General features: G+C 34.3%; 1 protein-coding gene across 2 annotated transcripts in view; it reads left to right on the top strand.

Moving 5' to 3' along the window:
- The first annotated feature begins 9115 nt into the window (after positions 1–9115).
- LOC148848453 (NAD-dependent malic enzyme, mitochondrial-like) overlaps positions 9116–18679 on the top strand; it is a 147980-nt gene continuing 138416 nt past the window's right edge. Inside the window, exons 1-4 of one of the 2 annotated variants that reach the window (XM_088952573.1) lie at positions 9116–9522; positions 10054–10150; positions 14141–14259; positions 14444–14611. In XM_088952573.1, the coding sequence (XP_088808699.1) occupies positions 9325–9522; positions 10054–10150; positions 14141–14259; positions 14444–14611 (582 nt within the window). In that variant the 5' untranslated portion in view covers positions 9116–9324. The remainder of the gene's footprint in view (positions 9523–10053; positions 10151–14140; positions 14260–14443; positions 14612–18679) is intronic. The other variant, XM_088952574.1, reaches the window with a different exon arrangement.

Here is an 18679-nt window from a genome sequence, read left to right as displayed (position 1 = left end):
GATATTTTCAACGTAAATCTGCAAGCAAGGTTTATAAAAATGGACCAGACAAGAAACTGTTTGAGAGATCAGTTTTCGGGTTGGATAATTCGACCGTCTAATTCTAGCTGACAGCCCATTCTGACTTAAAAAATACAAAATAATAAAAAATCGTTATCCAAATCCATGGTTCCACCCGGCCGGGTCAATGAATCACTGACGAAAACAACGGTTTTGGGGTGAAATGAAACCGGTTACTTTACCAATTCCCGATTTTACCGGTCCTGTTTTGAAACCATGGCTGCAAGTGGCTGATTAGTGACTACGGTAAGAAAACCATTTTCTGATGACTGAATCCCATTCTTGCTACAGTGCTACTTCTATCCTCGGCCTTCACCAAAAGATCCACTAACCAGGAAGGACTAAGGAGAATGCTAATTCCCAATCCTGCTCAACAGTGAGCCGTCTCATTCAAAAAGAAAGAAAAAGAAAATTCAATGCCTTAGCTTTCAAAGCAAATATTTCCTTCAAAACGAAATATTCTTTTTTGTGGCAGTCACTTTCAATCCAATCTCTCCACAGATCCAGTGGTTTTACAATCCTACAATATTCAGATTCAGACCTTCCAAAATGGACAAAGCTTTCACTTGCATCGGAGATGCCGCAAAACAGTGAAACACCGTTCCTATTTGGCCACTACAAAATAGGTCCATCCAGATGGCACCATACATGCAGTAAGCAGAAAAGGTGACTGAAAAGGTTGATCGCCACCACATCTGTCATCCATGTGATGGAATGTTTTAACCTACCAAGAGGTATACTATCACAAGGAGTTCTAGGCCTCTGTACAGGAAGATTCTCCTTCAAACATGTGGTTGGACCATGGAACGTTTTAACCTACTAAAGGTTAATTATCACAAGGAGTTTTAGGCCAATAAGTGGTTGGGCCTCTACTAAAAAAAAAAAAATAAAATAAACAGAAAAAGGAGCTAGGGGAGATGAGGTCATAGTTTTTAAAAATTAAATTGAAAATGAAATCATTTTGACCATGGGTTAAACATGCCAGGTCAGATGATTTTCGGGGCTAAATCCGATCCGGATTCATGAAGCCAAACTGGGCAAAATAGACAATACAGCTTAGAGGTGGGCTGCCCGAAGCCCATAAGCTGGCCCTGCAGGTAAAGTGGTAAACAGTGAATCCATAATAACCGGGATTCTCCCTTGGTGATAAGGATTATTCAAGACTGCCAAAATCCCATAACTGTCTCTTTGGTTGCTGAGAAATGATGAGATGAGATGAGATAGAATGAGAAGGGAAATTTTTTTTCTCAACCCTAATACCTGTGTTTGGTTGTTAGACCAATTTGTTCAAGAGAGAAAAATGAAAGTTATAGGTGGAAGAAGGACCAATTTTTTCGCAACCTAATGCCTTGGCAGTGCTTATGGTGGTAGTAGCGGCGACGACAATGGAAGAACGATGCTAGATCTAGAAGAGGTAGATGTTGGAAGCCGTTTTCTGGCAATGAAAACCAGAGATGGTGCCAATGAATAAACCGTTGGACGGCGTATGAGAAGAAGACTATGCTCAGTTGCCTCCCTGATGAAATTTTCTCACTCAGCTTTCTTTCTCGATGGGGTTGCACCTAGTTGGTGAGACCCCGCACCCCAGAAATTGAAACGGGTGTTCTCGTCACGTCTCACCCTTTCGCCCAAAACAAACTTGGGAAAATAGAAATCTTTAAAGAATATTTCTATTTTCCATCCCAGTCGCACACATCAAACGGACCGTAAAAGTACGTCTCTCTCATGGAAGATTACAGCAAATAGCTCAAAGGATACCAACAAGAATCGTCTACACTCTACAAAAACATTCACATAGAAGAAAACTGTGCAGCGGATTGCCAATTGGATAACAAAGGTCAAATTCGTGATAAACTGGTCTTAAAGCGTCTCAATGTATAAAAAAGGGTTAATTAAATTTTAATTCAAAATATATATTTTTATAGAGTGGTGTGGGACCGTGGGTCAATCTAGCCATAAAGCTCGTGTTGTTTAGTGAATCTTGGGGTTCACATGGTATGTGCTTGGTATTGATGTCGTTGCTTCATAAATGTTTGATGAGGATCTATTGCACCGTTTTTTCAAAAAACAGTTTTTTTTTTTTTGTTTGGTATTGATACTGTCACATAAGATATTTTTTGGGAAAACAACACTGGTTTTGTTTGGTACTAATATTGTATAAACGTTTTCAGCATTAGTCTACATTATTCAATGCCCAAGATGGTGTTATATTATCATTGCCCCATTGGTAACAGCAGGCTGTTTTATGAGAAAACGTTGAATTCAATGTTTCTTTAGACCACACTTTCCCGATTTTCAAAGTATGATTTGGAGTTATGCTTTTTTCCTAAAAGATGAATCCAAACAAGAGGCAATTTTTTGAAGCACCACTTTTTTTGATATGACACCATTTTCTAGGGCAATGGCATCGATGCCAAACACTGCCATGATCCCAAGATTTGTATAACTTCTATAATATGGATATAAAGTTTGTGGGATCTGTTGCACCAAAGGGTTGATTTGCAATGAATATAAATGTAAATATATACAATACAAATATATAAAAAATAATATAAAATACAAAGTTTTTGCCTTTTACATATTATTTGTACTCTTTTCAAATTGAGCCAAAGAAGAAAAAGAAAAGATTCAATTATTGCTTGATTTTCTAAACACTGTATATAACCGTTTGGATGAAACACCACCTAAATTCGATGTAAAACACCTCACAGGTCAAATTTTACATCAATTATCGATTCGAGGAAAACTCCTTCGATCATCGCCACTTTTTTAAGCCAAACACAGCCATGGCGGTTCCGCCTTTCATTTCGGGAGGCGGCCAAATCTTTTGCATTGACCACAGACCTCAATGAATTTCCCTTTGGATTGTCATAGAGTGAATTGCAACTAGAAATTCAAGGCGGACAAAATTATCCTCCCTTTTCTCTCTCATGTCACAATAAGTTCTAATCTTTCTGGCGGTGACAAAGGTTAATGGGAATTGATATTGCTGATGATTGACAGATGGAGTGAGTGAGTGATGACAATTAATCAATTATTTTGATATGGATGGTGAAATGTCTATTTCTTACGGAAGATGGTGAAGTGTCGTCTATCACGCCGATTCACACTATCCAATATTAAAAGTATTATAAGGATATTCAATCATCAAGTATTATTAGTGGAAGGGTATGCACGTGTCTAACTAAAAGATTTTTTGTTCAATGGAAACTAAAATTTCATTGACCAACTTTTCTCCCTCTTAAAATAAAAAAAAAAAAAAACATCCCTCCATGTGTGATAAGTTATAAGGGTCAATTACTAGAAGTGTTAATGGACCAGTTTTGGATTGGACCCCATCCAAATCAAGATCGATTTGGATGGATTGGACATACCAACAAAACATTGAATTGGACCAGTCTAGACTTAATGGTCCAAAGTATTTATTGGATTGGATTGGACCTGGTCCATTCATAATGAATTTATATTGGATTGGGTTGGATGAGTAAAATATCTGGTCCATTGATAGAATACTAATCTAAGGGTCCATTTGGCAAGTCTTTTTGAGAAGATCTTCTCGTAGCTCTGACAGTCAATAGGCACATTGAGCTTTTGACATAAGATTTGGGCAACCCGAAGACCGTTTGGCAGACGCGCATCTTTCCATATGTCGTTTTAGGTCTTTCCGTGTGAGATTAAAATGTGGAAGACGCGGGAAGTTTCATTTGGAGCTTCCCGAAATCAGCCCAAAATGGGCTTTGGCACCCCATCTTTTGGCGGCGAGATCTTCCGCATGCCAAACGAGAATAGATCGATTTCGGTCTTCCCGGCTTATAAGCAACAGAAAGACCGCACGAAAAAACACACCAAACGTAGCCTAAATTTAAACAAATTTGAATAAATTAGATGGTCCAGGCATTGAATTTGACCAGTCCAAAATGATCCAAAATATTCATTGAATTAGATTGGACATGATCCATTTATAATGGACTCACATTAGACTGGATCGGATTGGACCAAATCCACTCCAATTGACACCCCTGGGCCCAACCACCTTTGCTACTAAAACACTTCTAATTTCTTCAATTTTTACATCATCGATTCTTTGATAATAAAAATGCAATTACATTTCCTTAATTTTCCTCTAATTAAAGAAGACTGTTTCTCTTTCTCTCACGTCTTCTCCCTCCCCTTATAATCTCCATGCAAAAATATCTCCTTTCTTATCCACAAAGTTTAGGACACTCTCCCATTGTAAGTATGTGAAGAAATAACTCCCATCTCCTTTAACCTCTCTAGAAGAAAAGTACTATCGCTGCATTTGACATTTCAAATTTTTAATGACTTATCTCCTTTTTATAATTAAAATGTTTCTAAGAATACTGAGTTTTAAATAGCAAAAAGGAGATAAGTCCTTAAAATAAGAATTGCCAAATGCAGCCTAATATTTTTACTTGATATAATCACTTTTTATAATTATATACATAGAGAGAAAGAAAAAAAAAAGAAAAAAACAAACAAAAAAATATAATAATAATGACAACAAAATGTAAATAATTAACAGAAAAAGCTTTCTACAAATGTTAGATTCTTAGGCTCTGTTTGCAATTCAAATCTAAACCAGATATAAATATTGTGCCTGCTGGTTCAGTTTTGCATTGATTTTATTTTCAATTATGATTTGCATTCCTACTTGATACAAAATTTTTACTTTTTATCTCATTTATACACACTGACAATGCAAATCTTATATCCCAAAAACTGATACGAATTTTGCACCACCACCTTCCTCCTATACCTCATTTCTGTCTCTTAAGTGTAGACCACATCATCTTGCTCTTTCAGCTTCACTCTCAATTCTCAAAGAAATTAAATAAACCTCCTCTTATCTCCATTCTCTTTCTTTATATTAGATGGGGGATACAATCATTTTACTTCACACAAACAAACAAGACAATGTCAAATGTGAAGCAAAAGTAAAAGAATTTTTATTTATTTATTTTACTTCTCATCTCATGCATTTAAACACTGCAAACAAACTGAGCCCCAAGTTATTTTTATTTATTTTTTCTTTTTTATGTTTCTCCTACTTCCCACCTTATCAAGTGGCAATTTGATTCTGTTGGGTCATGTCTAATATGTACCAAAAATACGGTATCTTTTTATTTTCTTACTTTCTGCCTTGGATAACGTACGGGCTGAAGTTCTGCGCAAAGAATTTTCTTCCCTGTTCATGTTGCTTGCCGTGAAGAGATTAGATTCATTGAATAATACTGACTAAAACGTGATAGTTGGATTCAAGAATTAATGCAGCCATTAGTATTAGACGTGTCTCAAGTATTGTCATGCGTATCCTTTGGCGTAGCTTGCGTGCTCTTGTCCCAATAGACATTTTACGAGCGTACGTTGAATGAAACAGAGCCATCAGCCAGTTCAACCATCACCACCCAAAAACTGGGTGTCAACGTTGTAATGGATGAACGCCAAGAAAACCACCAATGCAGCAAAGACAAAGTTAAGAAGGGTGAAGACTGCCGATTAAGCATTATTAGTTGTTGCTGGTCAGAATGGGTTGACGGCAATATTGTAATTCCACTCTCGAATCGAGGGCTGACTGAGGAGTTTGAGGTCTATCAAGGCCGAAGGCTGGTAGGTCAGCCTTGCCAAGAAAGAATCTTAGAAATTAGAGTAATTGTGGGAAACAAAAATATTAGAGAAACAATCAGAACCTTAGAAATTAGAGAAAGTACTAAAGTTACAGGGACTATTGAAATTTAAAAAAATAAAAATAAAAGAAGTTAGAATAATGGTAAATCATTGAAATCTTATTGAAGTTTGGTAATTTCAATCACAAGAGGGACTTTTTATAAATAGATCCCCCTTTTGTTAGTATTGTCTATAAAGAGGAATGAAAATGTCCAAAATATCCGTATATTTAATTTTAATCAAAACTAGTGGAATGGCCCGTGCGATACATGGGGTATTTGATATTGATGGTGATGTTTGATTATGCTTTTATATCTCGGGCATAAATGAAAGTTCACATACTATTCAAGTCTTAATACATAAAAGAAAATACTATCCTCTCAAAATGTCAAGATCTAAATTTTATAATTATAAAATGTTGGTTGCAAATGCATAAGATTGAAACATTAATGAACCAAATCAATTATAAAATTACATTCAACAACATTATATGTATATAGATAGATAGATAGATAGATATAGATATAAAATTACATTCAACAACATTTATGGAGAACTGGAGATGCCACTCTTAATTGATCTCCTATTTTGCAATAACTTAAAACCTATGAAAATAATTACTATTAATGGTTAGAAGTAAACTAAACTATTATGTTAATTTACTCAATTAACTATTGAATAGCAGAATTCATTATCTAAGATGACTATTAAATAACCTACATTTAAGCCCAAAAAACACTTTCTTCTTACTTTTTAACTAAAAAGGAAATAAAGAAAGTAGTTGGAAGCAAAATTTATCAACCAACCACTAGAGTAACATGTATACTAACACCTTTTGAGCACGTTGATCAAATTTGTCCAAGAATAAAACAATTGAACAATTCATAGTGTGTCACAGTGTTGCATACGACTGAGGACATGAGTTGCATGCCCTACTTAACAGCAACACACATGACAACATACAGTCCCAGTGGCCAAATGCCCTTATAAGATGTGGGCACAATTGACAAACATGTCTAGGGCCCATGAAACGAAATTTTTGTATTTTTGTGCAATTTTTGTTATATTTTTCATTTTTATATTTTTTATAAATTTTTGTTTTATTCTACAATTTCTTTTCATTTTTCTGTAATTTATCATTTTCTTTGTTTATTGTAATTTGTGTTATTTTTCATCAATTTTTATAATTTTCTATGTTTATGTAACTTTTTGTGTATTTCTTTGTTTTTTGTACTTTATACTATTTTCCTCATTTTCTATGTTTTTCATAATTATTTTTCTATTTTTTCTCTATTTTATGTTATTCTCTACATTTCCTATATTTATTTGTATATTATGTATTTTTTCGTTATACTTTTCTAGAATTTATGTACTAAGGGGTAGAATTGGTATGAAAAATCAGGGTCTTTCGACCATACTAAATGGATCAATTTCATTTTTTATATATGGTAGTAGATATAAATTCTCATATTATTCTTCAACTTTTGTTCTTTTTTCTATAATTTATGGTTTTTCTTTGTTTTTTGTAATTTATTTTTTCTTCAATTTTTATGATTTTTTATATTTTTTGTAAATTTTCTCTATGTTTCTTTGTTTTTCTTTAATTTATATTATTTCCTTCATTTTTTATGTTTTTTTCACAATTATTTTGCAATGAGTATATTACAATGGGAAAAAATACATAGTTGAGGGTAAAGCTTGAAAGTAAAATCAGGGTTTTTTGACCAAACCAATTACAACATTCTTATTTTTTGGTATGGTATAAATTTGTAATTTATGTTATTTTTCTTTAATTTTTATGATTTTCTATATATTTTTTTGTAAATTTTTTATGTATTTCTTTGTTTTTGTAATTTATATTATTTCATCATTTTATGTGATTTTTCATAATTATTTTGCAATGACATATATACAATGGGAAAAAGTAGAAAGTTGAGGGTAAAGTTTGAGAGTTAAATCAAGGTGTTTTAACTAAACCAATTGCAACATTCTCATTTTTTTAGTATGGCATAGAAATTTCTATGAATTTCTATATTTTTTAGTAATTTTTCTATGGATTTCTTTGTTTTTTGTGTAATTTATATTATTTTTTTCATTTTACGTTTTTCATAATTATTTTGCAGTGGCAAAATGGGAAAAAATAGAAATTTGAGGGTAAAGTTGGAAAGTAAAATCAAGGTGTTTTGACCAAACCCATTGCAACATTCTTAGTTTTTTAGCACTAAATTAATATTAAGCCCATAATAGGATTCTTATTATCTAACTAAAATTAATATTAGTTCAATAAGAGGTGCCTTTTGTATTGTTTTCAAGTTTTGGTGTTTAGATGATTTCACAAGCATTTTGTTAATCCTAAGTGAGGTTCATGAATTTGTAAATTTTATTCTAAATATCAGGGTGAATTTATAGGATAATTGGTTGATATATGATTTCAATAAAAACATAAATAATGATAAATTATTGCTTATGGGATCTCGGATCTCCAATCACCATTTAACGGTCCTTATGTTTCATGTGTGTAATTGATGAGAATTTATGAACGATTTCATGAGTTAAATGAAAATAGTATGTAGCAACAAGGTCAACACTGGAGAGTGTACGTGGCCATTTATGATAAGATCAAATACTTGAATGATAAAAAAAGAACAGTAGAAAACAAAAATTGTTAAGAGTAAAGATGGAAAGTAGAATCAATCGTACAACAATGTTAACAGTTTGCATTCTCATTTTTATTGTTGAAAAAAGTTAGATGAATAACGTATGGCCTCATGAATCATGATAATTAAAAAAATTACTGAAAAAAAAATTATAGAGGGTAAAAAGGAAAAGTAAAATCAAGGTTTTTGACTAAAAATTAGCATATGGCCTCAGGAATCAAGATAGTTAAATAAATTTCTGGAAAAACAAAAATTATAAAGGGTGAAAAAGAAAAGTAAAATAAGGCTTTTTTACTAAAAATTGTTAATATCCTCTGTGATTTCAAATCTGCCCTTCATATCAATCCTGAAAAGATAAAGCTACAACTTTTTAAATCTCTTTTTTCGTTTTTTTTATTGTTTTTTTGTAGAAACCAATCAATCGATATAAATGTGCTAAGCGACCAGATGATTCAGGTGGGTTTATCAAAATTAACGGTTGAATTCTAATTGGTCAAAACTCTTCCGATATATGTCTTTCCTCTATCATAGATTTTCCTTTTTATTGATAATCTGACGGATCAAATGGTCCCACTTCGCTGCTTTTAGTGGACGTAGCCATATTGTATATAAAATATAAAACATCTTTTGGCGAAAATGAAGGAAAGAAAAAGTACGAAAAAAGCAAAAATGAAAGGCAGTTCGGATTCCTACTCAACTTCCGCGTCCCAGCTTGGGCAGTTGGGTTTTGTCCGGGAATGCGAATGCAGAAGTGGAATAAAAGAAGAACAGAAGGAATAAAATAGATCGATCTTTCAGCTTTTGTTATTGTGCTCTCTCTCTCTCTCTCTCTCTCTCTCTTTCTCTCTCTCTCTCTCACTCTCTCAATCTCAATCTCTTCTTCTTTTCTGCAACATTATTGCATAGTCTGTCGCTACAAAAAATGTCGAATTTCTCTTCTCAACTCAGACTCTCTTCGTCCCTCATCAAACGCTTTAAGCATCAAATGACGACGAATGTGTCAATGATGATGATGATGATGATGACGGAACGTAGATCCTTTACAACTGTTGAATGGCACCGCCCCACCATTATCCACAAACGTAGCCTTGATATCCTTCACGATCCCTGGTTTAACAAGGTAACTCTTTAATTACTGTTTGATCGTTGAATTTTAGTATGTTGATTGCCTTATCCAATTGAGTTGAAGTCCTACTTACCAATATCTCAGATTTTGTTTAGAAGATAGTACATTTGTTATTGCTGATCGGTTATCTCTTCAAATTCTAAGATTAGATTGTTACGTAACTAGCTGTATTTGTTCTTTAATCGCGGTAAAATAAAAGATGACTGAACATAATGGATAAAATTGAAGAATATTACACACTGGTTCATTGCATGCTTTTACGTGGTTCAGATTCATTGGATATTATTTTATAATTACTACATTTGGCGGTTCTGTTCTGAATGTCGTGGATAATTTTGAATTTGCAAGCGGCTAATCTACATACTTCTGCAAATTTTATATTTGAAGAGAATGTGGTCCATTACCATTCATGTCATCCCTTTCTGGTTCGTTTTAGTGCATCCGTCATTTGATGAATGGTTTTACTTTTTCCTTGTCAAATGGTAGGATATAATTCTGATCTTCTTGTCTATGAAAAATAACCAGGGAACAGCATTCTCCACGACTGAACGGGATCGCCTTGATCTTCGTGGTCTTCTTCCTCCTACTGTTATGACTGCTCAACAGCAAATTGATCGCTTTAGTAAGTTTGCAGTCCGCACATTTTTCTTGATTAGTTTATTGGTTGCTGATGTGCTGAAAGTTGAGACATTCTCATGGGAAAAATTTTCTGTTCAAAACTTTTCCAAAACTAGGGTTCAAGAACCGAGGAATCAGATAGGAGAATAGCAAAATCGCATGGGAGAAAACTACCTTTTCTCATCAAGATCGATTTTGGGATTTGAACCAGGTCAAATTAGATCAAAACAATGAGAAAGTTTGGAACTTTACCTGATAGAAGAATCCTCATAAGTGCAAGAACAACTGTGGTATTCATGCCTAAGAATCCAACCTCTTATCTCTAGTGAACGATCATGAAGATGGCGCAACCTTTGATATTGGATAATTTGATCCCTTGAGGACACAGCTGTGTTTGGTTGCCCAAATCACCTTTGTGTTTGGTTGTCAAAAATTGCCTTCTAGAAAGTGGTTCAAAGTGAGGAAGAAAGGAGAACACAATTGCAAGTTCAATCCTAGGTGAAAGCTAGGGTTTTTGGACTGAATTGTGCTGTCTAGAATACCTGAATATATAGCCTATGTTTCCAATATCTAAAGGGTACTTAAAGTCTTCTATGTTTCCACGAGAACAAAGATGCTCCCAAAATGCAAAGCACAAAAGGGCAGGAATAAAGATATGGGAAATGGGTTCACCACTTTCTTTGCAAAGGATGCACATATGAGGGGAAAGGCATTTGTTTGGCCTCCTTTTCTACAGCAAGTCATTGGTATTTATCTTTCCAAAGAAAGTCTCCTAAGAAAGGGCCTGAATTTTAAGAGTGATTGGCCTACTCCAAATTTCTTTCACCATGAAATTCACCCCCAAGGTAGAATGCTGTATTAAAAATTTAAAATATTAAAGAAAGAATAACAAGTAAACAAGCCATCCAAAGATATTGACCAAATCCTAGTATCTTCCATGCCTTGGTCCAAAAAAACTGAATCAAGCTTGGCCAAGATAAGGATGAGGGATTCACATTTCATCTCACAAAGGCCCCTTTTGAACCTAAAATCCCAATTTAATCCCAAGGAGGAGAAAACGACAAATTTAGCAATGGATCCAGCCCTGTAATTGGAGAGTGCATAGAGTAAAGTAAATTGGACCTTGAGCAGACTCTCACCTACCAAAAGGTCCTCTTAGAATAAGACTCCTAGCCCATTCCCCACATCCAACCGAATATGGTTAAGAAAAAAAGGATATACCTCATGTATTTCTTTCCAAGGAGAGGTAGAAGTTGCATTGGGGGCTACCTTTGCATCCCAGTCATTCTTCAATCATTCGTGTATACTTGCACTTACCTTGTGCCAAAGCCTCTCTTTCTAAAGGAAGCCTCTACATCCATAATTTTTTAAAACTTCACCATGAGAACGCATTAGATATATCCAAGTATATTTAGAGGAATTATCAATAAATAAGACGAGATACTTATAACCACCCAACACATCAAAGTGCACAATATGAACAAGAATTGTTGATTTTTTATTATTTAATAGATATGAGTTTCATCACTCACAATGAAGATTGGACAAACTTATTTCTTCAAACAATTTTGAAAACAAATGACTCAAAGAAAAAAAAGAAAGATGACCTAAACGAAAATGACATAACATGACACGAGAAAGACTCTTATGAGACTTTAGGAGGGGAAGAATTCACTAAAAGAATGTTTTGGAACTATAGTATCCTTTGGAATCCGAAAACTCTTGATATAATTATTGACAGTCGTGAGTTCTTTGTTGAGGGAATTTTTTGTTGTTTGGGCATTTTTGTACCAGTTAATGAGGATTGTTTTGTTTTGGAAGCGAGTTTGGGTTAATATTTTGAGGATTTGAACTCAATTTTATCTTTTCTTTTGTTTTTAGGTTTGGGAGCAATATTTAAAGTATTGGAAATACAATTTTAAGAGATGTATTGGGATACACTTTGGATATGCATGGATATAGACGAAAAATCAGGATATGCATATATATGCTAAAAAACTCAAATAAATCCTAAAAAATATATTAATAACAATAGTTACAAGTTTTATATGATTGTAAATAAGTTATTTAAAAGTAAAATGCCACAATTTAATGGTTTACATAAAGTTTGAGATATTGGGACACACTTGGTAAATGATGGAATAACTAAAATGTGAAAATAACAAAAAAAAAAATTGTGTATGGATATACATTAATTTTCAAATAACCAATATAATTTATCTTAATATTTATTAATATAAAAATTTTAATAATTAATTCTAACATTTATTGAGAAGCATCCACTAAGAAAGAGAAAATTTACTTAAAAATAAAAATGCATTTAACTATATCAAACAAATGGGTGTGGCTTAGTGGTGAACTTTTGGAGATAGAAATTAATTCTAACAAGCTAAAGTTGAAATTCAAATTTAAAAGTATGAATTAAATTGTAGGAGTAATTAACTAATTAATGAGAGATAGAAATTACACTTAAATATAGGAGTAAATGACGAAATTAATGGGAGACAATTCAGCCTTAAATATAGTTTAATTAAATTAATGAGAGTAGGGGACTTGAGTGTATTGGGCTGTATTCAAGCCCATATTGGCCGATATAGGCCCAAAACAATTCGATATGGGCTTGCACAGTTTGATACATATGAAATGAAACACTACATATGATTTCTATACGTTATGTGTACTGGACATGTTGGAATGATAAGTATTGGCTAATATGGTATGATACGTTGCCAATTTTTAACCTTGTTTAGGAGTTCTAATTTTTTTCTCTTGGGTCTTGTGCTTGTTTTTAATGGGTGATATCTTATCACATTTATTGTACTCTTTTCTTTTCTCTAATAAAATTCCTTTTATTTTTACTATAAAAAAACAACTTATTGAGGTTGGACTTGGCTGTTTTTAGGCATATATAACAAGTATATTCCATTCACATCATGACCACTCATAATCATATTCTGATAGGTCCTGAAAAACATAATAAGAGAGAAAGAAAGTTATATTGTAATTTAGGGATTTGGCTAAGCTACTAGCAGAATGAAAGTTATTGTTAAGCTTAGGAACATGAAGAATAAATTATAGAATAAGACACTCTAAGGTTGTGATGTCTCCCTTGCCAGAAATAGGGGAGGTGAGCCATTAGCAGGGGATATCTTGACACGATTGGAAAGAAGCTGATAAGAGTTAAAAGGATTAGATATTCTGGTTATAGGAAGCATCAAAATCAATGATCCAAGGGATTCTACGATTTGTAGGGGCATATTCTCGTCTCTTAGTGGAGAGCTTTGTTTTGTTATGTTAATTTGTATATGAAGTGAATAGTTCATACTTTCAGTTCCCTTCCCTCTCAAAGGGGGCCTTAGTGGAGACCTTTATCTCTTAGTGGAGAGCTTTGTTATGTTGATTTGTATATGATGTGAATAGCCTATACTGTCAGTTCCCTTCCTCTCAAAGGGGGCCTTTTGTAATTCTTGGGATTTCCCCTTCAGTGTTATTGGTGTATATTTTGACATTTATTTGAGTTTTTTTAGCATATCCATGCATATCCTAATTTTTCTACCATATACATGCATATCCAAAGTGTATCCCGATACATCTCTTAGAACTTCCTTTTCGATACTCTTTGCGTTTTCGATATTTTGAACCTTGGTCCTATAGTTTCATAACTTCAACCTTAAATATCCGAAGAGTCCATAGGATTCCTATAATTTATATGAGTAGCTCAGAAGTTTTCACTTCATTTTATGGCATTAATTGTGTATGAACTTTGCCTTTTTGGCTTGAGTTTGGTACTGTTATCAGACTAATCTGTCGCAAAAATTGGGTTTTTGGTATTTTACTTTGATTAGGCATGTTTGTAGATGGTATGTTCTGCTGCAGATATGTAAGGGATAAAAAGCTTTGAGCTCCATTCTTGGGACATGGTTCTGTAAATTGGTTGTTTTTTCTTGTAAATTGTTCTTCTTGAGAGTCATAGTTGAAATTTGTTCATTGACAGTGGTTGACCTAAAAAAGCTTGAAAAAAATGCAAGAGATGGACCATCTGATCCATATGCTTTGGCTAAATGGCGGATACTCAACCGGTTACATGACAGAAATGAGACAATGTACTACAAGGTGAATTTGTTACATCATTATTACTTTCTTTAATTGCACATACTGTTTGATGGAATGTGAGGCTTTTGTTGTTATTGGTATTTGATCTGTTTTATGATATAGAAGATACACATTATTATTTCTAATTTGTAATTAATCATTTTCCATATCCGTCAAGTTTATGGTCCTTTTCTATTGTTGACAGGTTTTAATTGACAATATTAAAGAGTATGCACCTTTAGTTTATACACCCACTGTTGGGATGGTATGCCAGAACTACAGTAGCTTGTTTAGAAGGCCACGGGGAATGTATTTCAGTGCAGCAGACCGTGGGGAGATGATGTCAATGGTTTATAATTGGCCATCTAATCAGGTTGTTGTGATTTTCATATGACATAACATTAATACTTCTTTTTTCATTTAATTTAATAGAGGTGGTCATTTGTTTCCTAGCTATGCATGTTTTAATGTCAACATATTGTTTATAACTTTTTTCATATATGAATCTACTTCTTACCTTTATTTGCTTGGTGGTGGATGGTTGAATTTATATTGTTAATTGCTAATCTGATCTGAATCATTGCGTTTTCAGGAACGTATCCTAATTCATAAATATGACATAGATTAGGATGTCCAGTTGGCTGGTTAATATATTATGAATAGAACTGAAACAATATTAGATTGTCTACACATCCTAAGTTTGAGTGCTAGCGTTCTATGTGGTTTGCTCAAAAAACTTTGAAACCAAATCACAGCAGTAAGGTTCCCCAACTCATGATTCTTTTTATAGTTTTAAAATGAGATTCATGTCACTTTAGATTGTAAGTACTTTGAAAGATTGAATTTCAATCTGCATAATTTGCATCCAGAAATTATCTTATGTCCTTGTGCAGATATGTGTGTTTTTCATTACCAAGGGCTTAGGGTTTTCCTAATATCTAGTTCCAAGAAGTTGAGGGTAAGATGCTCAAAGAATTGGAAATTTTGGGGATAAATAATCTCCACCAAGAACAAAAAAAAACAATTTCAAATACTTAGTGGCCAAGAACAAGGTTTCCGAATACTAGATTACTTGACTAAATATCCCGGAAGCTTCTTATCTCTTACAAACCCTTCCAAAAAAGTATGAAAAACTTTCTATCCCTAATCTAAAGGAACACAAATTATTAAAATAGCAAATAAAATTTTACCATAAATATAAGCTTGAGAGTTATCAGAGATAGAGTTGTGGATTACATGCAATAAATCTGAAATATAAAGCAAAAGAAGAAAGAAGAAGAAGAGAAAAGTGTTCAAAAAGGAGAGGAAGAGAATGAAGAGGAAGAAAGAAGAGAGTAATCGTACCTCACTCCAGTCCCTCATATCACTTTTATTAGAAACTAATTGTAGTTTGGATACAATTACAAGTATACCCTTAGTAAGGCGGCTATCTCAATAAAGACAATAAGAAAAGTAAATCAAGACCTTAACTAAGGCTCACTAATAAAGACATAAGACATAAATAATACTAAAAATAAAAGAAAAGAATTATATCCCATTCAACCCAGTATCTCTACTCTCCCCCTCAAGCTGAGCATAGATATAAATCATGCCCAACTTGTTTATGTAGTGCTGCAGTTTCACCTTAGGTAGACCTTTAGTTAAAACATTTTCTAGCTGCAACTCTGAGGCAATAGTCCCTGCTACTGGAGTGCAATAACCAGATATAATACTACTAGCCTAATCAGTATCTGTATAAGCCTCTAACTTCATGTGTCCATGTTTAGAGAAGAGAATGCCCTTTCCTAGAGTTCCCTTCAAGTAACACGAAACTCTTTTTGTAGTAGCCACATGTGTCACTAGAGCATGCATAACCTAACTAATCACACTAACAACATATGAAATATCTAGCTGTGTCATACAAAAATATAGTAACTTCCTCAAAAGCCTCTGAAGCACTCCCTTGTCTGCCGAGAGCTCATCAACATTGATTGACAGCTTATGGCTTGCATCAATAGGTGTAGAGGCAAGTTTGACACCAAGTTTCCCAGTCTTAGTGAGAAGATCTAACGCATACCTCCATTGGGAGATGAAGATGCCATCATTAAACTTGGAAACTTTAATTCCTAAGAAATATCTTAACTCCCTAATTGGTTAATTTCAAATTCTGAATTAAAGAAGCTCTCGAGTGCCTAAACTTCCTCTATATCACAGCTTGTAACTAAAATATCATCAACATAAACAATAAGGATGGTAAGGGCATGGTCAAATTGTGTTTAAGTGTATCCAAACTTAACAAGTGCAGCCCGAAATTTGTCAAACAGGGAATTGTTTGAGACTATATAGAGATTTTTTCAATTTACACACCTTACCTTGCATTTTCGTACTATATATGCCTAGAGGAAGTAACATATGAACCTTATCAATTAAGTCCTCTTTTAAGAAGGCATTCTTACATCAAACTGATATAAAGGCCGGTTATAACTCATTGCCAATGATAACAAAATTCTTACTAAGGTCATTTGGTAAATGGGGAGGTCTCCATATAATCAACTCTGTACACCTATGTTTAACCCTTGGAAACTAGGAAAAGATGGAGAGCTTTGTTTAGGTAAACAAATGGAGAAAAGTTCTCATGCTGGGGAAAAAGAGAATACTTCTCGAGGAGACAAAAACTATAGGGAAAAGAGATGTGAAGGTAAGGGAAGATAAAAGGGCAACAATTGTAATGGGAAGGGAATAGCCAGGCTCGTTTAAAGGATTTATGGATGGCCTAATCTTTGTTGAGAGAACAATAGGATGGAGGAATGAGTTGAGCAGAGGTGGCATAAAATTTTTTAGAAAACAGAAGAAATAGAAATGGAGGCTTCATTACCTTAACTGAGTTCTTTGGCAAAGGAAGGAACAAATTATATGCATACCAGAGGGAAGAGCAAAACAGGGGTGGAAGATGTTAGTTGCGGCACTTGAAGAAGTAAGAGTTGCTGAAAAGAGAAACTGTGGTTGCTGAGAAAGAAAGAAGAGAAACCTTTGTTGAAACCAAAAGGATGACTCTTAAAACGAATGAAGCAGAGGCTGATGCTCAGAATGGAAACACAACAATGTTCTCTACTGAAACAAAATTTGAAAGTAATGTCGGAAGGACGAAGAATGGGCTGGGTGAAGAGGAAAGTGGTGAAAGTAAAGAAAGAAGTCAAGGATTGGAAGAAAATCTTAGAAGAGTTGATGGAGAAGCTTCATTTAGAGCAGGAGGTGGTCAATATTCCAGTTGATGAGCAGAAGGCCATCCTAGATGTTGGGGAAACTCAGTTGGAAGCCAAAAACTTGGAACAATATTCGGCCAGATCCAAATAGAAAATTGGTTGCCCTCTTGTAACAAGAAGGATCTCCCACAGGGTACCTTAGTTGTTGAACACTTGGGCTGCCTTTTAACCTTTGGTAGGAAGTATTTTCCTAAAATTAGCAGCGGTGTGTGGTGGTATTTTGGACTCATATTGCATACAGGATCTTTGGGCAGCCAAGATCAAGTAGTGGTTGTAAGGCCAGAGAAAATACCATGAGCAATGGAATTTTTTGTGGGTGATTGTTGGAGAACAGTCTGGTTTACTTTAGAGGTCGAAGCCAAGCTCTGGAATCTAGGGTCAAAGGAGTAAGGTGTAGCTGATGTGGATATTTGGTTGCCATGTGGAAGTAGTTGGGTGGACCGCCCAAAGGGTCAAATTGGGACAAATGACTTGGATGCTGAAATGCTGAAGGGAAACCCTAGAATGGAACAATTTCCTTTCAAGGCTAATTTTTCGAAATGTTTTAAATCAGATCCTACAACCTAGAAGAAATAGGTTGCTGAGGTATTAAAAGCTAACACAAATCTAGCTGGTTCATTTAGCGCCACTGGTTTGAGAAAAGATTCAGGAGCCTACTCTCTTTTTAATTTAAATGAACCAGGTTTACTTCAAAACAAGGCCGGATCACGTGACCCTTTAATAAATCATGTAAAGGGGGGCTGGGCATTCAGTAGGAGATGATAGAATCAATGTATCATCATCCCCCTTGATAGCTCCTTGTAGCATCAGTTCCCAGTAGCAGAAGTTTCAAACAGGGGTGTTCTCCCTTCCTCTCCTCAGGCAGAAAATGAGTCCAACTTGCCACAAAATCGTGGAGGTGGCAAAGTTTTGAAGTGGGTAACTCAATGTCTCTGAAAAAACCAAACCCTCGTTACATCAGAAATTCTCAATGGGATTTAGAGGATGAGGCAGAATGGAAAGATCTTAGGGACATTGAAGAAGATGAAGTGGATTAACACTTGAGTGTAGGAATCTTTGCTTTAACAAGAGCCTGCAAACTTGAAGACTCTGAATTCATTGGAGCCAAAATCCTTTTTGATGAAGAATTTGGTATAGAACTCTAGAAATGAAGGAAATGGGAGTTGGTGAACCCACTGTGGACTGTGGGGGGTTTATAT

Source organism: Nelumbo lutea, chromosome 6 (genome assembly GCF_056320005.1).
Source record: "Nelumbo lutea isolate HS-2025 chromosome 6, American lotus-T2T, whole genome shotgun sequence".
Lineage (NCBI taxonomy): Eukaryota > Viridiplantae > Streptophyta > Magnoliopsida > Proteales > Nelumbonaceae > Nelumbo > Nelumbo lutea.
Note: the sequence above shows the minus strand (reverse complement) of the source record. Positions and strands in the feature narration are given on the sequence as shown.